This window comes from Spea bombifrons, chromosome 3 (assembly GCF_027358695.1).
Source record: "Spea bombifrons isolate aSpeBom1 chromosome 3, aSpeBom1.2.pri, whole genome shotgun sequence".
NCBI classification, from domain to species: Eukaryota; Metazoa; Chordata; class Amphibia; order Anura; family Pelobatidae; genus Spea; species Spea bombifrons.
In genome coordinates this window covers 8,540,129-8,564,544 of record NC_071089.1, presented here as the reverse complement: position 1 = coordinate 8,564,544, position 24,416 = coordinate 8,540,129, and the positions used below count along the sequence as shown (strand labels likewise).

Genomic DNA, 24,416 nt, shown 5'->3' with positions numbered 1-24,416 from the left:
GTAAAAGTTATAATAGTGGGTTTTATTATGGAATTAAATGATCATTTAAAAATAATTAACCCCTTGGTGGATTAGCTACTGGCTTTCACGAGGGCCATTATTTATCTGTCACTATGAAAAAGATCTTCTGGGAATGAGTTATTAAAGGGTTAATCGTTGAAGAGTGTCGGCTGATTTAGAAAGTTGGTGCCGATCGTATTCAGTACCACAGCGAAAGAAACATGAAGAATTACTTTGTGAATCTCTTTCTACGTGTAACACACCTGACGTCCGATCCCTGAAGCCCCTGCATAAAGGTTAAGAAACGTTTTCATGCGCAGAGTTACTTTTTTTTACGCGATCGCAGAAGGCTATGCAGATAAACCCGACGTTATTGGGAAAGCAGAAAAACAGCCTCTGGGCCTGGAGGAGCGCCTGACCTCGTAGCATTATAGAGTTCCGAATGTACAGTAGAAACACACAATATTTTTCTCCAAAGCACACGAGCCATAAAAGCTGGCGTGATGTTTAAACCGGTTCTTCCCGTGATATACGCTGCGCGCTGTCGTCTCCAGCAGGTTCCAGCAGCTTCACGTGTGCTCCTTCTTGGAGCCTGATGGCATTTTTAATTTATACAGCTTTTTTTTGTGCTTTTTTTTTTGTTTTTTTTTTTTAAGAAAAACATATTAAAAAGGCATACAACAAGTCAGGAATGTGAAAACATCAACTCAACAGCACCTTAACCCTTTAAATACTGGAGGGGGCAGACATTTGGCCAGGAATTTTGTCCGGGGTCGCAATCTTAAAATTAACCCCTTGTGTTCCGTGGACAAAAGCAATATATTTTCCGACCTTCCGTGAGTTCCAGAACTGAACCAATAAATACTGTCCTTAATTTTTTCCCCCGTAAAGGGGAGCCCAGGTATTGGTCTGGTGGTTTCCAGGAGTAGGGCATTTGCACGGTAAATCATTTTCATTATCTGAGTTGTACAAATAATCCTCTTAAGGTTTCTGCTCACTTCACCTTCACTTTAGTCTTCCAGACTCGCACCGGCAGCTAATGAATTCTGAAATGTTTTAGCTCTCAACAGCATTTAACTAGTCAGTAGAACTTAATCAATGACCGGGGTGGGGGAGGGGAGGCGCATCTGCATCCTGCATTCAAATGGTGAAGACGCTACAGTAAGTGAGAGTCAAAGGGGCGACAAATACCAGCTCTGCGGGGGTCGCTGCTGGTACAACTTTTTTTCCGCAAACACAAGGGTTAAAAGCAAATTCTACAACTAGAGTCTCAGAGCTCCACTTCGCTTACTAATTTAAGACCACAAGCGTTAGGGATAGTAAGCAGTGGCCCTCTGTGGTTTGGGGCGGGAGCCCCACTTACCCTACCTAAGGGCAGCTCTGATCTAGCTGCCTAAACTAGGCCTAAAGGGGGACGCTAAGGTGGGTGGCAGCCGCACACCCACCCCAGGGGATCCAGGATCTGATGCTACTCTGCACCAGCTAGGATATAATCCGCCAGTCCCTCTCCAGCAGGGCCGGACTGTGGATGTCTGAGCTAGAGTGACCACATCGGCCATGTTTTCCAGGACATGTATATTTTTTACATATTTTCTTTAAAAATGGCTTTGGAAATTTCTGTAAAAGAATTTGATGCCCCCCCCCCAAAAAAGATAATTGTATTTATCAAACCTACTCAGTAGGGTTTAATATGGCAGCCTCCATGCTGCATTAGCCCCTTTATTTCTGAATTAAAAATGACTTTAATGCCATTACTGAACACATCTTGATAAACACAAGTCCGGGCCGGTCCAACTGGTCTGAAAGTATTACTTTTATTTCAGGATTGAAGTAAATCCGCAAATTAAGAAAGACCATGTGACATCAGTCTGGCGTTTGCTCGCGGTAGCGATCCAAACCCGAGTTTATTTCTTATTCTGCGGCTCTGTGTTTTTCTACTAAATAGATTTCAACTGTCAATTTGGAGAGCCGCTGAGCCATCCGCGCGTACGCAGCGCTGCCACCAACATGGAGTCTGAAGCAGCAAATTTTATTACAGGCTGGTAATTTAATTTAACAGGTTTGCATCTGAATAGATCAGTGGTGGTACGATTTCAATCGCTATGCATAGGAACTCGGTCTATTAATAAAGAGTCATTTTAACATGCGAAATTCTCCTATAAATCACACAGAAGGGGAAAACCAACAAAAATAACGATTCCGTTCAATAATTTGAAACCATTAAGAATGAAAATAGGCCCCAAAAGATATTCTGCCAAAGACCAGTAGTAATACTTAAAATAAAATCTATCTATAATCTATTATTATAGATAAATCTCATATAGATTATTATATATTATGATTATGTAAATTAAATTAATTTTAACAATGTGTAATAAACCATAAAAGATAACTATGAGACACTTTTAGGGTTAAATATTGGACTGTCTTAGGGTTTGTTATTGTACATACTCGATTTGTACTTGGAAACACATATCTCAAAAATCTAAATTAAAATTGGTCTCAGATATTAAATTAGCTTTACAATTAAATTTGCTTTGTGTTAAAAAAACAAAACAAAAAATTAAAATGCAAACAACATTTTTGTTGAATTAGTTCTAAACTCAGACGATTTCATTATGCCAACTTTTTTGGTATGGCTCAAGTATTTAAAATAAGTTAAAAAGTATCTGGCAGAGAGGGAAGCATTGAGACTTTGATCTGTACATTACCAGCTGTGGGATGCGTCTCTTCCAGTTTCTAATAATTTTTCCTAAGCATTTTGTGAAGTTGGCAATAATCCTGGGTGACTGTGCCCACAATAATGCCTGCAAAGCAGCTGTATCGTATGAGAGCACTTCTAGATTGTTATAATCTAATATAATTATATTGGTAAGAATTTAACGGGCCTAATTTTGTCACCAATCTGTTGCCTCTTGGCTTTACTGAAGTGCTTCATCCAGGCAAAGTTCAGTAGTTTATCCTAAACTGAAACGTGTGAATTTTGTTACCTATGTTGCATGTTCATAGCATAGAACTATAAAAAAGTAACTATAAATTTTACTTTAAGGGTTTTTATTGTAGCGAAGCGCTACGTGTGAGCTGCCATTTTGTCTCCATAAGGAGACGCCCCCTTTGCAATGCTTAGTTAGACAATCAGTTTATGAATGTTTGTAAGAAAATGAGCGGCAAAGCACAGTCCTCCACTACTTATTTCCGCTCACTGCCATTTTAAGCAAGAAAGTGCTACTTTGACCACGTGAAATAGAAGAATTTTCACTGTACCTTCTTTCAGCATGCCAACTTTTAAACACTTCATGAAGCGACAGGCTTGGCAGGATTTGCGTCTGCGCTTTGTGATTTCACATTCATTTGTTGCAGGGCAGCTGTATTCTATGTTGCCTGTGGAATAAAGACATTTTAGAATCACAGTCGGCAGATGAAGAATAATTCTAAATACTGTCATTTATTGGATACAATTATATATATTTTTGTTAATGAGCACCGTTCTGGCCCCCAGTAAGATCCCATAATAAAAAAGTACACAGCCCAGTAAAATGCTGAGTTTAGAACTCTACAGCCTGGTATCAAAGGAAAACATAATTCTCTACTCTTAGGTAAAGTTTAACCCTTACTGTCATTAGAAAGCAATACTGATTAATGGGTTTTTTTATTTTAGAACTGACACTTCAATCATAGCACGGGGTAAAAATAAAATAATATTAATTGTAACAATTCAATAATTTTTGTAACCAGGAAAAAATTCATAAATAGGAATTCCACCCAGATATATAATGTAACAGAATGCTCTTTTCACTATATTTAAATCCAGTTCTATTCATGCAAGGTTTTGAATGCAACTTCTATGTATTAATCTAGACGTTATAATTATTGTTTTCCTTCCAGTTCCCCTGAATTAATCACCACATATCCTGATTACTCTAAAATAATTAATGATGAATCCTTGACATGATATATAATATATATATATAATACAATATAGATATACTATATAGAACATATGTCTATAAGCAACTAGCAGAAGGAACATATGATTTTGGGATGCCCAGGCATATGGGATTATCACTGTCTCTGTCTGACATAAGTACAGAGTACCATAAATATTGTATGGATTTGGGGGAAGGAGTGGACAATATATGAGAAAGTCCTTGTTTGCAGATCTAAATCAGCTGTGCATGTTTGTGCCGGACAGCTGGCGTGCAAGGACCCCCATTTATAATCTACATTAAGAAAGCTGCCTTGGGTCAGGGGTCAAGCTGTTGGTCCAGACGTCTTGCAGTAAACCCGGAACACTTGGTTGCCCGTTTTGCACGCTTTTTTTAAAAAAACATATCCCAGTTAATGGTTAAACGTTACAAGTTAAAAAGTTAATAAAGCTGGGAGCTTGATTTATTAACATGTATGTGTCTTGTTATTTGGGAATGGAGGTGGGTGAGTAATGTACATCCCATTTAGGATTGGAAGAAGGTTTTGCATGGAGGTCGGCCTCATCTTGCATACAGGACTATCTTTACACTCTAACCCTTCCCCCTTGTGATTAAGTGCATTAGTATCTTAATGAAAATGCATTCTATTTATTGGCCTCTTGGGAAGAGGGAGGTCAGCGCACCAAATGCATAAATTGTCACGAGAGACAGTTGGAGCATAATTGCAATCTCACTTTTGGTTATTTGCAGCACTCAGGGTCCGTCGGAGTCCCCCAGAAACATGTGCGCATTTCGGTAATTAGCATAGAGTCTGCCTGGGACCACAGCATTGATGAAATATTTCAGAGTTAATCACACTTTGTAAACACTGATTTATATTGACTAGCTTTCTGCGGACTGATGTCTCCTCATTAAATATCACATTAGCGGATTGCAGGACCTGCATAAAGAGTCAAGTCCCCAGCAAGTGCTAATTCAACGGAACGGAAATGGAGACACGCCGTTGTTAAAAATGTGTTAAATATCTGTGATAAAGGGTCTGTCATCGCTAACACTTTATAGATAAGCCCATCAATGATCCATATATCTGTAATGTATGTGCTATATAATGCTGTGTTAATGGGGGAACGTGGGGCCTTATGTTGCAGGACGCCCTATACGGGGGGGATAACAAGAAAGGGATGGCTTATGATTTGCCCTGAAATCCACATTTCCCAATACATGGAGTAACATTTTGGTCTCTAAAACACCAGTGGGCAACAGCTAGACTACGATTCCCAACATTGTCAATTAGCCAAGGGTTGCTTGGACTGCAATTCCCATCAGCCGATGGTTGGATGAGGATGACCTGAACACCAGCTGTATGGTTACAGAGTTGCCCAGTCCTACACTGGAATGAGGACCAGTGAACTCAGGGGCAACTGAGTGGCATAGGGTGTTCTAGGTCATGTTCTAGGATTGTGGATAATGGTATCTGCAGTCCAACCTTTATCGGCACAGAATCAACAGAAATTATATAAATCCTGCATCTTATGCATGTATGCATTTCTTTACGATCTCCTTAAGATCTCATGACATCATTGGTTTAACCCTTGAGATAGGTGCAAATCTGGTAATGCAGGGAGGGAAATAAACCCGTCTCCATGAGACAAAGTACTGGATATAAGTTAATTTCAAAGGAGGGTGAAAAATAAATGGAACAGCCTCCCAGCAGTAGATGGTATTTAAACATGCTTGGGATAGGGATATGGCTCCTGGATCTAAGACGAGACCAACGACTGATTAAGGTCTGAGTCTTTACATCAGGGCAGACTAGATGGTGCCGAACAGGACAAAAATGTAGAGGTCCTCCAACATGAACACCTTCTTTGTGCCGCATGTTCTACAAATAGATACATTGTCTCGAAAAGAAAAAAAAAGGGTCTTCTTTTCAATTGTTTTTAAGTAAGGCAGCTGATGAATATATGAATTAATAATCAAAGCGTGAGTGATTTCCTTCCGCGGAATCAGTGGTTTATTAACAATTTCATCATGAAATAAAGAGCAATTTTGTGGGACGGATGGGTAATTCATTTGTGTGTCACACACACACAGCCTGGGTATTTTTACATTAGCATGTAACCTCTTCGGCTCCCCTCGACGGGCCGAGACCCCCAGTCGCCGCGGAGGATTGGAAATGCATCAAACTAACTCAGCTCAGTTTGCTGTAAAATACGGGATATAAAAAAAGGCGACAGATCTGCTTTAGCGTTTGATCTGAAACTACGTTACGATAACTTATTATTTTCTTACATTCTCAGCTTCTTGTAATTGCCATTCTAGTTCTGTCAGCCTCTTTAAATGTATGGGACTGTAAGAAGCGCTATGGACTATGTTGGAGCTATATAAATAAAAGATAATATTTTAATCTTGTGGTTCATTGTTTCATCGTATGGGCTGGCCCTTTAAAAGCCCCCACAAATGTTTTTAATTTAATGACCCCTGTGTTAACAAATTTTCCACCATTAGTTTAGGTGGTGCAGAATCTCTTATATACGTTTGCCTCTTTGCCTGCCCTTCCCCCCAGCTATATGCCAAAGATTTGCTTACCCCCAGTCAGCTCCAGAGCTGGCTCCGCGAGGGTGGGGTTTAACAGCAGTGCGTGGGAGGGCTTTCCTGCTTTTCCTGTGGTTTGAGATGTCAGACCACTGAAGAGGCAGCTGCAGCTTCTCCCTAAGGTATTTTTTTCCTATCTTAAATAAATACAGATGAAAGTACCTACAAATTACTTTCATTTGCATTCATTGTTCGGGGGGGGGGCTCCTTTTTTTTATAAACTGAAACATTCTTCCTCTTCAGCCATTACCTGTCCTGCTTTCCCATGCGTTTCACTCATGTTTGTTTCCCAGACCCTGATAGCCAAGTTTTCCCTTGATATGGCACGGAAACGTTTGGCTGTGCAGATGAGGCTAAAAGAGGACAGATGGTTAACTGGGCAGATAACGTTCGCTTTCGTTTCATTTCCTGATCTCTTTCCACAGCGCTCTGGAGTGAACCAAACCAACGTGATTCGTAAATGGGACGGACGAGAACATTAAAGCAATTAAAAAAAAAATCGGAATTTATATGATTAGGATCTCAGAGCTAGCTGGCTGACAGAATACCGGATCCCGCGCAACCCAACGGCTTATAATCATCTCTGATTAGATGCATATTTCTATCCGAATTAAAACGCTAGAATTGGACGTGAGCGCACCATTTCCGCGCATGCGAATACTTTAAAAGAGAAAGGATGCCTTCATGGTTCATTTATTCAAACCATGCATGTTTAAATTCACTCACTGTATTAGCCTCTACCACTTCTGCAGAGAGGCAGTTCCATTTATCTACCATCATCTGCCTGATGTTGATTTTTTTAAATTTCTATGGCAATAACCTATCAGAGCCTGCTTTTGTGTCATGTGATAATCAAGCAGTCCCTGAGAAAAAGGGCATATAACAATACCAGGCATGATGATGCAAATGCCGTATTTAATTATGAAAGTTTCAGCATAAAATGTCAAAAAACACCTTTAGGAGGGTCAACAATTTAAGTGACCCAGGCAGCTGCCTTGGGTGCCAAGCAGGTGAGGGAAAAACCAACCAAGAATAATCAGCAAATTAATAGGGGGGAGGGTAGTGGGGAGGAATAATCCCATTGCCCATCGTATACACTGTAGGATTCTATTACACATATACTGCTTATTGGAATCTATAAACAGGTTTATTTAGGGCTATAAAACGTAAAAGATGCATTGTTATAATTGGAATAATTGATTCAAGCAATTCCACTTTTCAATAAATATGTGTATCCCCATTATAGGTGACACGCGGCCGTGAAACATTACTGCCGTATTATAAACACATTCATTGTACGAACGGCGAGTTCTCCGATCGGCTAATTTCAGCGCGGTTTCCTCTGCGCTCCTTACACTATTTGTCAGCTGAAGTGGTATTTTAAAAGCTGCGTGAAATATGCCGTGTTATTGTTCTCATAATGAGATTAGTAAAATTAACATTACGCGCGGAAATGTCAGAGGCGCTGTACAGCCGCGAGAACAGAAACTACCTATGCAGGGGAGGGGATAGTTAACTCCCTCGGGGATGTGATCCTGTTACTTCCGATACTGAAAGGGTTAAAAATAGCGATGTCATAAACTTTAGCGTTCATAGGGGATGGGGATTCACAGCCTGTTGTAGATAGCCCCGGGGGGTTACTCCGAAGGAAAGACCACCGAGCTTTTCCTTGACATGAGTCCTACAGTTGGGACTGTCCTGACCACATAGGGACACTTAGCAGGTAGTGCTGATGGGGCCACGGGATACTGAAAAATCCACATTAAATTTTAAGACGCTACTGGCATGCGGGAAGAGCTGATCATTTACTAATGGTACTTGCCTGAAAAAAATTAAGTTTAAATGTACTGAGAGGGTAGTAGATGAGCGGAAAAGCGTCCCAGCAGAAATGGCAGAGGTAAATACACTAGGGGCATTTAAACATGCACGGGACACGGGACTGATTACTTATTAATTGAAAATAATCTTATTTTTTGTGATTGTATAACGAGACTGATGGATCCTGCTCTAGAAAGAACTAGACTAGAGATTAAGAATTAAACGCCCAGTTGTTTTACACCAGAACGTCTCGTTCTAGGCTCTACCATTTCAGGCGTGGCATCGAGAACTGCATGGCTCCTTGTGATAGGAGTAGAAGTTATCATACTTTATGCCGGCTCCTGATATGGAATAAGAAGTTATCTTTGCATGTACAAGGTCTAATTTTCTTTTAAGTAGGAAAGTGGCACGTGCCAGTTATAAACGGAGCCAAGTCTACATAAATAAGGCCCGCAAGCCGCGGCTAGTCTCGTCTCATGAAGCGTCAACAGAGCATTTTATCTCAATTCGGAAAATGATCTTATCTTTGAGTAAATACAGTAATCAGGCATTTTATTTCAGAATGACTCCTAGAAGAAAAGTTCCAGTATTTACACTACAGCCTTCCTTTATTTACGGACTTGCCAAGAACAGTTTATACGTAAACACAGATTTCACGATAAAGGTTCCGTGAAGTTCAAAAGGGTGCAGATGCCAGAAGACGTTACAAAGAACCCTTGGGTCAATTTAAAGACCTTGGAAAGCAATCAGAGACAATTCTAAGGGATCTGAAATCAGGTGGAATCAGGGGATAAATATAATTTGAACAGTTTGTGTGAACAGGGTGTGAAGGTGATGGGAACATAAAGACATTCCGCAGACATCCATGGTCCCGGGTCTATGTTAGGGTGATGCCCGCTTTAATATGTATTTAGATACTTCTATGAGAATTGCTCCAAATTTACCACTGCCCAAGAACTGCTCTAGTTGGCCTTGGTCAAAATGCCAAAAGAGTGACCACATGTCCCGGAACGCCCGGGACAGTCCCGCAATAGGACTTTATGTCCCAAGTAGCCTGGACAATGCATTTATCCGAAACCGCCCAAATCTGTAATAGAGGGGTTCATTCTCTGAAACTGCTCATGTCTAGTAACAGGGGGGGATTCCTGTGGAAGGTGAAACAAACTTCTACGATCCACGATCAGTATGGCAATAATCATTTTTGTGTTAATCACTTTTAATGAAGAGGACAAAATATATTGTGTAGTATTGCATATGAAGTCATCATTCCTGATTGACCTGATTGACTGGTTTACTCTGTCTTCCTTTTGGAAAATGTAGCATTCACAAAATTGGCCATTTTGCTTCTTTTTTTGTCTCTCTTAAGTTGTAATTCAGAATTCTAATGTCCTACAAGGTAAATAGATAACCCGATAATGTATAATACATTAATCTGATCAATAATTGATAACAATACCAGGCTCTTCGGCCAAGCATCACAAAGCCACCTTTGTAGTGTAGTGGCCATCTATGTGGATGTCCCTGTGGTTTTTACAGGTGCCAGGGCTCAATAAATTTAAAAACGGCAATCTTCTAGAAATCATAAAGGCGCACAAACCTTGAATTGTCCGTTTGAAAAAAGCCTTACAGGCCTCGCATGATGCCACCCCATAGTGGTAACCTGACGCTATGTCTCCGCACACCAGACACAGTCTTTTGGGCATTGCGTTTAGCATGTATTCACACTTGGTTTGAGAATCTTCGGCGATGGTACTGGAGCAATCGTCGTATCTTTTTCTAACAGGGCCATTGCCACCGAGACCGGCGGCCGGGTACAGGGGTGGAGAGTCTAGCCCATTCTGGTGGCCATTCATTGTGGAACTGTAGCTCCCGCTGGCGTCCGACGATCCACCTGGGCTGTGGTGGTTGATGCTGTCCGTCAAGGATGCTGGGCTGGAAGGTTCCGTCTTGATGTATGACGAACAGCTGGAATCAATGTGGCGATCTTTGCTTGACATTCTGCAGAGAAGCCTGCATAGTAATAAGGGAGACACGGGGAGAGAAAAAAAAGAGAGAAGGTTTCGTTTATTAAATGAAAGCTTCCTTGTGTTTAAGATTGCTCTGTAGGGACTAAAGGCTGCACATCATTCATTCGTTTGTCAATACCGCTCGTTGTACATGAAAGTGATCAGCATTAAGCCGAGACAGAGATTTAACAGCGTTATGGACAGGCGGTAAACAAAAACTTTAAAAAACCCAAATCTCCTTCCCCAAAGGCAGACTGCTTGTCAATAGCAAACCGGTTATACATTTAGAATTGTTTTATAGATAGAGATTGGCAATAAAAATATATTTTAACAAAACCCACAACTGCTATAATGCACCCTAATGTTGTCAAAGAGCATTGGAAAGAGAATTAGACTTCTTACACTGGAAGTTTAATTTCTAACTATTTTTTAACTAATTAAAAATCATTTTTGGATATTGAAAGGCCAAACAATTATACTGAAAACAATAAAAAACCTAGAATTTGGAAAAGCCCTTACTGCAGAAGAAGCTCATTACGGCTGACCCGTTATAATGCAAAGTGCGGATAAAGCTGACATGTTTAGTTCAGCTGCAAAATCTCATGTTAGTAAATACACCCCTTTGGCGAATCGTACATTTTTGCTCGAGGGTTTGATGACAGAAGTACCCAGCATGCAAACTCTGATTATTACTGTTTTACAAATCTTTTTAAGCCTTCCATACTCTGGCCTAAATTGGGTTACACTTGTCAAAAGTAGGATTATCCTGGCCTAACTTGTCGTAGCTGAGCCAATGTGGAAGTAGCCTGGCCTTAGTCGTTCTAACCTAGCCTATGGAGGTGTACCCTTGCCTAAGTTTTAGTAACTTAGCCTACATGGAAGTAGCCTGGCGTAAATCATAGTAACCTAGTCTATGTGAAAGACGCCTGGACTAAGTTGTAGTTACCTAGCCTAGGTAAGAATATCCTGGTTTAAGTGGGGGCAGCCTGGACAAAGCTAGAAGTTAGTTGCCCAAGGTGGGAGCAGAATGCCCAATGAAGTAGTGGTAATATAGCATTGCCTTAAAAAAAGGGCAACCTTTAAGCCAAATAAGTGATTCCTGGCAGAATTCAAGCAAAACAGAATTCCCGAAACATACAAATGCTCCGATTCCCCTCTGTCTGCACTCGTGATTATTAACTTTCTATGTAATTAACACAAACTTTCCGTGCACTAAAGGCCGAAGCCAACGTCTGAAGGAAAGCGCCTCGGCTCTGACTTACAGCAGCTCTGTGAAATCCTTTTAATTTAGAGCACTTACAAAACCACTTATTACCATATAATTAGCGGACGGCTCTCACATACATTATGATCTGAGGCTGCCGTAAGGAGTTATTAGGATACTAAAACATGCTCGCTTTTTCCTCTCTCCTCGCCCCGGATTCTTAGAGCGGCCATGATTAAAACATTCCTTCGGATCGAGCCTCATGCCAGAAATTGCACATTCGTTCTTTGTAATGACGGCAAGATCTTTTTTTCCCTCTCTTGCCCCAGTAACGGCTACTGTTGGCTTGTCCAATCAGATTACGGCTACCTCATCGTCCTTCACCTCTTAAGTCCCGACCACAAAATGGCCGTTTTTGCTTCAATTAGAAACATATTCATCAAATCTTACTCAAGGAGAACGCTTTTTATCATCAACTTGTGTTCTGAACCTTAATTATTGTGTTAGAACTTCCACAGCAAGGTGCTAAATTTTATTTCTATGGTGACCACCCCAGAATACCCCGTTCGTTAATGCTGATACCCCATAAAGCTGCCTCCTTCTTGTTTATCTGGCAGTGGATTGTGGGAGTTCTAGCTGACAAACCACTTGAATGAGGTTTATTCACTAAGAGGGGAGTTTGTTGTATAGGGCCATCCCCGGCAAGTGGTAAGGGGCCATTGGAACACAGGAGTGATGGGAGTGATAAAGGGTCATTGGAACACAGGAGTGATGGGAGTGATAAAGGGCCATTGGAACACAGGAGTGATGGGAGTGATAAAGGGCCTATGAAGAGATTCCACTAAAAATCAGCCGTTTTCAGCTACAATAGTCATTTACAACATTAACCCCGTCTGCGCTGGATTTCTGATCCATTTCATGTTATTTTAATGGACAATACGTGCTTTCCTTTCAAAACCAAGGACATTTCTACGTGACCCCAAACTTTTGAACCCCAGCGTACGCGTTTCAGTTTTCTTTCCTTTTCACGCCAACTAAAAGCCGGAGTTTCGTCTAATGAACGCGTCCTACAGAGATTTAACCATCTGTCAGATGGAAGAACATTTGCACGAGGCTATGTAGATTGAAATAACGGAACTCTATTGATATCCACAGTATGAGCTATCATTTTGCCCCGATTTCACTAATTCCGTCGAACATCACGGAAAGGCATTGTAGTAGCGTGTGCTCTCTGGAGTCATGCCGGAAAACAAGCGTTGGAGGATAGGGCGTGCTGCTAATTACTAACGGAGTTCATTAAGCTAAAGACCTCACAGATATTATTCTATTACTATCAACAAAGATGATACTAAATTGCCATTCTTCTTCGGGGAGGAAAAAAAAAGAAAAAAGAAACTTTGCTGCCTTTTTATTCAAGGACGGAAATATCCACCATTATCTATAAATCCAACTGTCAGACAGTGGGTTTTATCGCGGCCCCTTCTTCAATTTAAAATTGAAGCCACTAAAATTTGCATTAACTCGAGTGAATATGGCTCTATTTCAAAAGAATTTCTTTTTTTTTTGTCAAAAAGAAGCCATTTTTAAGATGATGGCTTTATCTATGTTTAATAATAAAAAAAAGGTCGGTTCTGCTTTGTGCTAAAAGTGCAGATATTCAGTGAGACTTAGTTTTAAACGTTTGATGGCGGATCGGCCCCATTCGGCCCGTCTAGTCTGCCCACTGGTCCTTGGTCTCATCTTAGATTCAGGAGCCATGCATGTTTAAATTCCCTTACCGTGTTAGCCTCTACCACTTTTGCTGGGAGCCTTTCCCACTTATCTACCACCCCCTCAGTTAAACATACTCAGTAGTGTCATACCCTGAGCAAAGACAGTATTAACTAAACTCCGAATGGAGATATTTGGTTTAAAAGTAATGGGCACCGGACTCAAAGTGGGACAAAATATGTGCTTTTTACATCCTGATCTTTCCCTTTTAAGATTGGAGCAGGAGAAAACCTAAAAAGATTGCAAGCTGTCTGGCGCAGATCTACTTGGTTGGCCTTTGCCTAGTCTGTTTCAAAGAGCTAGCAATCACATTTGAATGGGTAAAAATCCTGTTCAAAACTACAATAACTATAATAAAATTGGATGTACGACTTTAATCTAAAATGCAGAAAATGATGACGCTCCCTCTCTGCCAAGACTTTCCAGAGAAACAATTAACCAGTTTAAAAAGGAGCTACAGTTGCTATGGTGATTGCACCACTTTTGCACCAAAACCTCCTCTTGATACCCAGCCCATCTATATGTCTATTGGGTGCTTTAGTATGTGCTGTCCTTTAACTACGCTGGTGCCGTGGGGCGGCAATGCAAACAATTTCTCCGTAATGCCAGGGTTGCTGCCTGTTTCTCCACAAAGGGTTAATGACAACGGAGAAACAATGGCGCATTTCAGAGATATTCCGCTCGTGGCTGCTACTTTCCCGGGAGCGGGCTTTCTGCTTCAATTAATTGCACTCTCCCTAAGTGGCAAAAAAAAAAAATACATCACTTAGTAGAAAAACAGGCACCAGCTGCTATTGTACAAAAAAAAAAGAATGGGGTGGAAAAAGGGAAACGGAATGAATGAAGTGTCATGTCAGAAATCAACAGTGCAACGTGCGATTTCGGAAAACATGACTACTTTACACAGACAGGGTGTCATTACGGCATCACAGTAATAGGATGTTTTGACAACCGCTGCTTCTAACATATCATCACTGCATTAAGGTGCGGCAGCTTAGTTCGAACAAGGTGCTCAAAAAGACACTTTTTCTTATTTTTATGTTTTTTTATTTACATTTTTTACTTATTTTTATTTATTTTTTTTTTAAAAAGACATCACTCAAGGATCGCCTGGTTAACTGATGGAAACATGAATTTTTTTTTTTATATTTTTTTTATTATTATTTATTTGTTTTTGTTTTTTTATTAAAGGGATCCTTTTTTTCGAATAGACTGAAAGAGTTAAGTCATCCGCTCCTTAAGATTGGCTGCGGAATCCCGCTAACGGAATCAACAGGTTTTTTTTTTTCTCTTTCGAAGGATTGGGTAATACTAGATATAACTAATGAGCGAGATTAACTGTTTAAATGCCAGAAGAGGGCAGTGAAGAAAGGGAGAAATTATGGCTTAAAAGAAATTTCATTTTTTTTTTAATACTCCTTAGGATAGATTTTTTTAAAAAAAGGGCGACGCAAATAAAATATGGTAGATATAGTATTATCGATATATAAAAAGAAAAAAAGAACAAAAAATACCTTTAAGCCAAAAAATGAAATACTTGTCAATTATAGGTTTTCAGGGTTCAACGTGACCTAAAAATTCCCATGGCTGGGAGTCCTGATGGTTGCGGTGCTAAAATATCTTGACAGCTGATGTCGGCCTAGCCTTAATGTATAGCTTTCCCATGGTCTCTGCTGTGGACTACAACTCCCATGATGCTTCTATTTCACAGTATGGTAAGAATATGGTTTTTAGCTTTGTGAACCCGTGTCCCGGTTATTCAAAAGAGGTACAAGCCAGACCAACTCTTGATCAATTTAGCATTAGAGATACTGATTTCTCTATCCATCTATATTGAGAGGCTGCTAGATAGGTAGAACAGCCTCCCAGCAGAAGTGGTACAGTGACGGGTATATGGCTCCTCAATCTAAGATGAGACCAAGGACTGATTAACGTCCGAGTCTCTAAACGGACAGACTAGACAGGGGGCCGAATCGGACAGAAAATTCTGTTTTTATATGAATGAAACGGTTAAAAGTCCAGCTACTCAGCCAGAGCCGTTTATCCCCGTCTCATTATTCAATCTGGGCCGAGGCTGCTCATAAGTATTGCCTTGTTTATGGTCTATAGGCTGTCATACTGAAAGCTGGAAATCTGAATGGAAAACATCAATACCATCATTAGATGAATTATAACTCTGTGTCAATACAGATACGCTCTTCTGCATACCGCTCTGCCTTTACACATCCAATCCCCTGTTAAAGCCAGGATTTTCACGCCAGCTCCTGCCGAATAAAAAGAAAATCTACGTTCCATGGGCAGATAATGTGCTTAAAAAAGCTAATTTTAATCATTTATAGTGTGTCCATGTTTGGCATCAAAGAGCGCAAGCCCTCCTTTAGTGCCAAGACCCAATCAATTCTTATGAGGGTACTTCGGTGGCGGCCGGCGACATTTCATGGTGACGGCTATCATTCTGATTACCGAGGAGAGATGTACTAACAGGGGAGGCACACGTGTATAAAACAAAGTGCTTCTATTTAATCAATAGCACCGTGACATATTTTAAAGAGCCTTCCTTAGCCGGGGCGTTCAGTCCGGGGGCTCGTTGGATTTACAGTCGTTGCCGTGTGCTACGGGATTATTAATACACAGAAAATAAGTGTATCCAGCAGGAAAGGTTTATAAGGGTTATATGTACGGGAGAAAAGGGACTGGCGAAATATTTCAATTAGAAGCCCGGCCGGTGGCTCTCTGATTCTCCGTCTCTCGCTCACTCTCCCTTTCTCAGAATGCCTGAACCCTTCCTAGGTAAAACTGTTTAATTAAACCAAATTTGCCTCATTAGTCATTTTTCTCTGGGAACACTTAATTGTCATGTGACACAGCGGCAGCCACTGATAGGCCTAGCCGCATCCTGCATGGGGGGGCTCCAGGTAGCTGGAGCCTAAAAGTTCCCTGGTATGGACATCATCACCTAGTATCCCAAGTCAACATACATGTGTACCTGCAGGGTGTTATAAGATACGATCACCGGGGATAAATACCCCTAATGCCCCCCCATTAGGTGGTCAGGTAAACGGCAAACGGAAGGAGACCCCAAACTATTTTAGACCCTCCGCGATCTAGTTCCACTAATGCTTACGCTGCACGTATGGATGAAACCCGCACAGGGGTGGACCTCATGTTGGAGAAAGCATGAAGAGCACTCTGCGGGTTACCATAGTCAATATGCGTGCAGAACATTAACAAAATTACACAATAAATTATAAAGGAAAAAATATGGTCCAAGGACGGGGTTAGAGGTTTGGCCGCAGCGGAGGCTGGCTTTACGTCCCTACGGGATTCAGGGGCTTTCTTCGTTATGAAGGAACATCATTCACATGTATGTTTTTAAATATATACAGTATATATATATATATATATATAATACTCTGAATTAAATAATATATTTAATAATAATGGACAGTAAATTATCAATATTTAGGATGTAAAGTCCCTCAACAAGTAACCACTGATGTAAATATATATCTATATATATAATTTATTGATTGATTTGCCCATCAGGTCTGCCCAAACTCTAAATACTTTCCTTAGTCCCTGGCCTTACTTTATATGTAGCTTAGCCTCATGCCTATCCCGTGCTTGCTTAAACTCCTTCACTGTATTAACGTCTACCATTTCTGCTGGAAGGCTACTCCATGCATCCACTACCCTTTCAGTAAAGTGATATCTCTATATCCTTCCAATAGTGTACACAATACTCCAAGTTAAGTCTCACCTTTGCTCTGTACAACGGCGAGAGCACTTTCCTCTATCTACTGCTAATACCTCTCCCTATAGTAAGAATATATTGCTAAACTGTAGCATTCTTAGGAAAAAAAACATTAAGAATTAAGAATTTCTAATAAGTAATATTTTTCAGAAAGTTCTATCTTGCTAAATATCTGTTTTTAGCAAAAATGTGTATTAAAAAAAATAGTAAATAAAATAGGACAAGCGGAACTCCGGCGCCTTTAGATGTTAAATATACTTTATATTACTGCAATATATCACAATTCTTTTAATTATGGACCAACACGTTACAATGAGAATATTAATATATAAAATCCGTTAAAAGAAATGTAGCTTTTTAAAAGGCTATAAATCAGGGGTTTATTCTTTACAGCGCAAATTGAGTAACAATTTAACCCTCTGCTCGCTGCATTCCCTGCCACTCAAAGGTTTTCAATTCCAGTGCGCGGGCCATATATAGATATATATATCTATATATATCTATATATATAGATATATATAGATATATATATATATATACTGTGTAAATATATACTGTATGTAGAGATTCCACTGTATTCCAGTACCACTGTATTAGCATCGACCGCTTCTGCTGGGAGGCTGTTCCATTTATCTACCTGCAAAGTAATGTATCTTTCTACCTGGAACAGTAACGGGGAAGAGGTCACAGGTCTTGCAGGAGAAGCGGTCTCTAGAGTTATTGTTTTTTTGGTTTTTTTTTTCCTGTTTTCTTTTCTCTCTCTTTCCGCAAGTTGGAAAATGACGTTTCTCCACAATCAGTGTTTAAGTGAATGTTTGTCCCAGAGTGGTGCCGCGTGCTGGCAGCTAACAGCGGGGCGCCAGAGAGTTGTTACCACATTTGATTTGATTGCCAGTGGGAAGCATCATATCCACCAACTGTTAGTTGCCTCCTTGAAAGCTCTTTTCCTCCTTCCGACGGCCTCCTCTCCGCTACTTTGTTGCAGCATCGCGGCATATGTTAGAGAGGACTCCAGTTGACAAACAAAGCGGCTGCCTAATTGTATTTGAATTCACTGTAGTAAGTTGTCATTCTTAACCTTTTATCTTTATGCGGAGTTACCAAAGTGTCTTGTTTTTAGCTCTGCAGATTAAAGACCCTTCGGAGAACCTTTGCCTGAAACTCCTTGTAGAAAACCTCTTCATTAATCATAATACCGAGAAAATCACAGCGAGGCAGGTTAGCGGGTTAACCCTCGAGCCTTGAGCTGTCAATGAATGTATTACCGTCAATATTATCGTTTGCGTTCTATGTTTTATGAACTGCGTGCCCACGGATTTCCATCTACTGCACCGCCATGTAATGGAAATAACCAATATTGGTGAAAAAATTTCATATTTTAAAAAAAATCATATATGGATACAAAGATATCTCCATCAACATTGACGGGGCTTGGGGAAAAATGTTTGAGTGTAAGAATGAAGAAAAGAAGAAGAAGTATTACTCGGGCACTGCCGGATCAAATACTTCTAGAAAAATAAGAATGTGGCTTTAGTGGCGTCACACATTTATCCAGAAAAATCTAGAATGAAATGTGGTGAATAAGCAGCTGGTTGCGTGATACAGTAAATATGGGGCTTTCCTAGCCGGACTTTGGACATTAAGGGGTGTACTAGTCCGAGACGTGCCGTACGTGGGGCTATTACTTACAATCAAGTGGGAATATGTGGCTTGGGTAAGGAGGTTTGTAGATCACGACAACAATACTAAGTTTGGATTTATGGTAGATAAGTGAAGCAGCTTCCCAGCTGAAGTGGTAGAGTTTAACACAGTAAGAGAACTCCTGAATCTGAGGCAAGTCAAAGGGCTGATTAAGGTTTGACATCACATCAGGGAGATTAGACAGGCCACATGGGTCTGATCTGCCGTCACATTCTACGTTTCTGTGTTTAGCTGCAAGGATGATGGGAACTGGAGTGCACGACAGCTGGAGTGCTAGACAATGCCTCTTTCTGCTCTAGAATGCAATATAGACAAGGAGCAGGTGGACTCTTGGTTCCGCCAATTGGTTAATTCAACTTTTCGAAAAGAAGACAACGGCTTAGTTTTACCCGACGTCTGCCGCTGTATAAACAGGTTACAGGGGTCACAACTGTTCGGACCTTTACATCAGCCAAACACTTTACAGTAAACAGCACCAGCAAGGCGTCTGGTGCGAGGAATGAAAGGCGATGCTGATGAAAGATGGCTGCCCCGACAGAGCGAGCACTGTGTCCCACGGCGGGGCCGCGGCACCTGTCCGGGATAACGTTTCAATTTGTTTTTACCCCAAAAACTGGTAAACAAAAGCTGGACTTAAACAAAGTATTATTCTTTCTCCACTGCAGGCCTAGTGTCCACACAACGTAATACGAAAACCAAAATACGCGTCTATGCATAACAACGCCATATGGAAAAGGGGACAGCGTGGAGTGGAGTGGGTGGAGCTACTGACCCCACCCACTTTGCGTCATTACAATACACCAAAAAAAGGGTTTTTACGGCAAGGGCACGAGCTGAACCTGTATAATGCATCATTTTCACCTCCGACTAATGACTCCATCTGCCAATGGAGACGTATAAAGTCCTAGCTATGCCCAACTCAACCTTATTATTATTATTTATTATTTTATATAGCGCCATCAAATTCCGTAGCGCTGTACAATGGATAGAGGCCATCTGACCTCCGAAGAAACACAGAAAAAAATAACTTGGCTATTTAATGGGGAAAAAAAGGAAAATTTCCGCTAAAAGAAATATAAATATGTGTCTGTGTAGCAAAGTAATGGCACTAAAGAGCTAAAAAGTGTAATTAGAGAAAATGCCATTAGGGAAAGGCAGGTGACTGCGCTCTTCTAAAGATGACAAGGTACCATGAGGGGGAGAGAGAAAAAAACAGGATCACCGGCCGCAGCCGGCGAATCGGGAACGCCATGTCTTTAACCAGATCAAATTCTTGAAATTGGCTGTCAAGACGGGATTGTTGTGATTTATACTCGTCTATCAAGAGCATGAAAGAAAGACAGAGAGAGAGAGAGAGGGAGAGAGAATGCAGGCTGCTGTCGCTTCTATTCGCAAAGCACCTTTAATTTCCAGCGCACCATCTGTTACCAAATCTAATTCACATTCGCCCTAATCTGGTTTAGTTCTGTAATACTAATTCTCCCACTACCTTTAGTAAGAGCACGGGCTTTAAGTGAAACTGAGCGCCGGTTCCTCAAGCGCTGCCGGTTTTAAAATATCCATCCCATAATAAAATAAAGACTCAAAGAAATCCAGAATTCAGTGTTTTTGATACTATGTTGCATTTAAGGAGAAATACTTTTTCATGTCTGATTAGAACAACAGACACTCACACCGATAACGTGTGACAAGGCGTCCGGTTTATTGCGATGATATTCCCAAGATCAGCAGCTCTAGCTTGTGAGGATACAGAGGGGCGAGCTCGCTGATCACAGAGAATGTTAAGATCTAGATGGAAGGCCCCATTGTAAAAACATATATATTCAGCCATTAAATAGCTCATATATTCAGCCGTTAAATAGCTCCATGGAGAGATAGGTAGAGGTTTTAATATAAGCACAAAAAATATACAAAGACAGAGGAGCGGACAACATAAAAAGCATAAAAGGGATAAAAATTCAGGTTCCTGCTAGAAAAATGATGACCAATAAGCACGCAAAGCAAAGCAAGACTTCAGCGCGGACGCAGTACTCTGACGTAGTGGCGGGTTAAGCAATGAATGGCCGTGTAGTGTGACGGAATCCCCAGTATTTATGCCTTAGATAGGGGTTTATACAAATGAAGTCCATCCAACCTCTCCCTCCTAGAACCCTACAGAAGGCAGCAAGTTCCGCTAGTGATGGAACCATAACCAGGGCAACCATTCAACTAAACCTGTCTACAGCCACACTAGGAATACTTTAATCAGATTCCCACATGCAGACATACACATTCAATATACATTCACTATAGCTAGGTGAGCCCCCATGTCCAAGGAGAGGAGTGACAGGAGGACAGCTTGGTTAGAAACATAGAACCATTCGGCCCCATCTAGTCTGCACTGATGTAGAGACCTTAATCAATCGTCGGTCTCGTCTTAGATTCGGAAGCCATATGCCCGTCCCATGCATGTTTAATCCCCTCACTGTATTAACCTCTATGGCCTCTATTGGGTGGCTGTTCCACTTATCTACACGCTTATTGGTAAAATAAAACTCCTTTACATTAGATCTAAGACGTTGACCCCCTAGTTGTAGATGATGACCTCATGTTATGATATCCAGCTATTGTTGCTGCTCGTTAGTGACGGACTTTAATTGCATTAGACATAATACAGTATAATGTGGGGCAGGTCACATAAGAGATACTAGCCTACGCTAAACAGGCTTCCACTCCGCACCCCCCAAAATGTAAGAAGGATCAAAAAAGGATCAGAACCGAACCATAAAAAAGTATCTCTTTCTAGGATTTTAACATATGCCACGCTATTGGATAAAAGCCATTTTTACGCATGTTATATGTTGCTTATTATTACTTATCGTTTTATATAACACCATCATATTCTGCAGCGCTGTACAAAGGGCTTACTTCTATGCTTTCTATTTTTATGACAAATACACCAATAAGCAAAGCTGGTAAAGATGATACTTTTATGGCATTAAATTGCAAGCTTTTGAGACTACAATAAGCCTATGGTATAGAGACGTACTTGCTACACATTGTAGGTACCGCAGTAAGACCGTATTGAAAGATAACCATAAACCACTTTATCAAATGACTTTTTCCACTGCTTTCCAAACACATTCGTGTAAAAAGATTAAAATGTATGCTTGAAAAAATGTTCAATTCTAATAGGATGTGACTTGTGATGGGACTCTTGATAGAAACGCGGACAGAAACGTCCTAAAGGCTAAAGTGCCTTAAGGTGCACAAAAATCACACGTTAAAAAGTGAAGGTGTGATTTATCAGCTTTTATTTTATGGCGGAAAAGGAAAATGATAGAGGTGACAGTCGGCGTACACGTTCCTCTCGATTAAAGGCAGAGTCTCCGGCCCGCTAACACAGCGACAGACATGTTCCTGCTTAAAACCCCGCTCACCAGGCCTAGTCGGGACGGTCATAGCTCCCAAAAGTCCTGAATTAGCCTGGACTGTCCCAGAAGCCAGCTGCCAGTGTCTGATTATTGGGACTTCTGGCAACTTTGTATCCTCAAGGCCCCGTATCAGGTACTGTGCATGTGCAAAAAGATGTTGATGGGTGAAACCCAAGATGATGTCAAAACATCACCTGAGGCACCATTTGTGGTCGGGAAGACTGAAGAAGGTTCTGCCAAGCAATTCTGAGGTCTTCAGAACCTCCATGGAGCAGACAGATAGGACGGGAATTCTCCTTTCATATTTTGTGAGACTGCTGGAGCTCTGATACATCCTCGGTCCAGTGGGCAAATGGACAGGCGGTATTAAGAAATCTATGGCTCACAGGCATTGTCCCTTGACTAATGGGATCTTACTAGCTTATACTTCAAGGGACACACCATGTCCGCTCGGCACCGAATGTTTGTAACAAAGGCTTCAAAGAACATTGAGAAAAGATGTCACAGGTACAAAAACAGGAAAACGAGGGCAAAAAAGGGCCAAAGTGGTGCATGACTTTATATATTAACCCCATGGTGGCAAGCCTTATAGATATAGAACACATTTTGGGCTGCTTCTTACCGAATGCCAAGTTTTATACAAAAATAAAATATTAAAAATGGCATGATATAAAAAAAAATAGTTATACAGTTAACTTAATACAACCTAGGTAGTATTTATTAGAATATAAGGTTTTGGGACTTCCATATGTCACAAATTCAATTAAACTCCCTCTTATGGAATCAGAAAAATATATATTCATACTTCCTTTAGATAAAAAAAAAAAATATATATATATATATATATATATATATATATATATAAAACACACTCTACATATATATATATATATATATATATATAATTTTATCCTTTTTTTTTTTTTTCTCTAGTTGACACTGGTTTAATCTTAATCTATTGCGAAAGAATGAAAAATATTTCCATAGCATTTCCTAACAACAGATAATTGTTATCTCCAATGCATAAAAGGGGTCTGTTCCTTGCATTTCCTAGTACATTGTAGGGCTTTAATAACTCCCAGGGCCTTATTGGCTTAAATAAGAAAAAAAAAAGAAGAAACGGAAAAAAAAAGAGACCTAAAAAGGATTTTGCATGTGAATTGAACTTAATAGGTTTGACATGAGCTAACCTTAAAAAATCCAATCCACTCAAATCCCTTTTGAAGGCTGCAGCTGAAATTTGTGCAAATCTTATAGAAGTCGCCAAGCGGCTGTGTTTTTAAGCCGTCTTCTGTAGATTTAAAAGTAGGCTGACAAATGCATTATACTCTGCCACCTTTTAACGAATTCATTCCATCTTATAAAATTATGATTTCTCCTCCTAGTCCAAGAGACGCGCTGATGAGCCTGTGCATATATATATATATATATTTTATTTATATATTTATATATCTATAATCCATATATATATATATATATCACAAGTTCCGTTTTTACTGTTTTCATGGGAAACAAGGACATTTCTAGCTGTAACATAATTGTAAAAGGGTTTCTAACGATCAAATATGAACGTGCCATTGGAACACAGGAGTGATGGGAGTGATAAAGGGCCATTGGAACACAGGAGTGATGGGAGTGATAAAGGGCCATTGGAACACAGGAGTGATGGGAGTGATAAAGGGCCATTGGAACACAGGAGTGATGGGAGTGATAAAGGTTCTCTGTACGCCTATGAAGAGATTCCATTAAAAATCAGCTACAATAGTCATTTACAACATTAACCCCGTCTGCGCTGAATTTCTGATCCATTTCATGTTATTTTAAAGGACAAAGTTTACTTTTTCTTTCAAAAACAAGAACATTTCTAAGAGACCCCAAACCTATGCACGTTAGCGTATGTGTAGATATATCCACTTCAACTGTGTTACCAACTAATCAGAGGCAACTACTGTTCGCTGCGCTTACACATTCAACGAAAATGCAGAATAAAGCGTCTTGACTCTTTACTTAATTAAATTTATATGTAATCACCTTTCAGTGCCAGAACCAATGTTTTGCTTATGTATCAGACACAGCAGGGGTTAAATGAGGGGTCACACATGGGGTTTGGGCATTTAATATTACTCCTCTGTCCTTAGGAAGGCAGAGAGCTTCAAGATCTGCCAAATCACAGCCTTGTTGCCCAAGTTGGCCAAAATACTCGCAATGTAACCTCTGCTAAGAAGATGG

General features: G+C 40.4%; 1 protein-coding gene across 8 annotated transcripts in view; it reads right to left on the bottom strand.

Annotated features, from left to right (window-relative positions):
- Positions 1–24,416, bottom strand: part of ESRRG (estrogen related receptor gamma) — a 114,846-nt gene that overhangs the window by 68,118 nt on the left and 22,312 nt on the right. For all 8 annotated transcript variants that reach the window (XM_053458692.1, XM_053458693.1, XM_053458695.1 and 5 more), the window contains 2 exons: positions 9,937–10,349; positions 3,265–3,381 (listed from right to left, as the gene is read on the bottom strand). In XM_053458692.1, the coding sequence (XP_053314667.1) occupies positions 3,265–3,381; positions 9,937–10,349 (530 nt within the window). The remainder of the gene's footprint in view (positions 1–3,264; positions 3,382–9,936; positions 10,350–24,416) is intronic.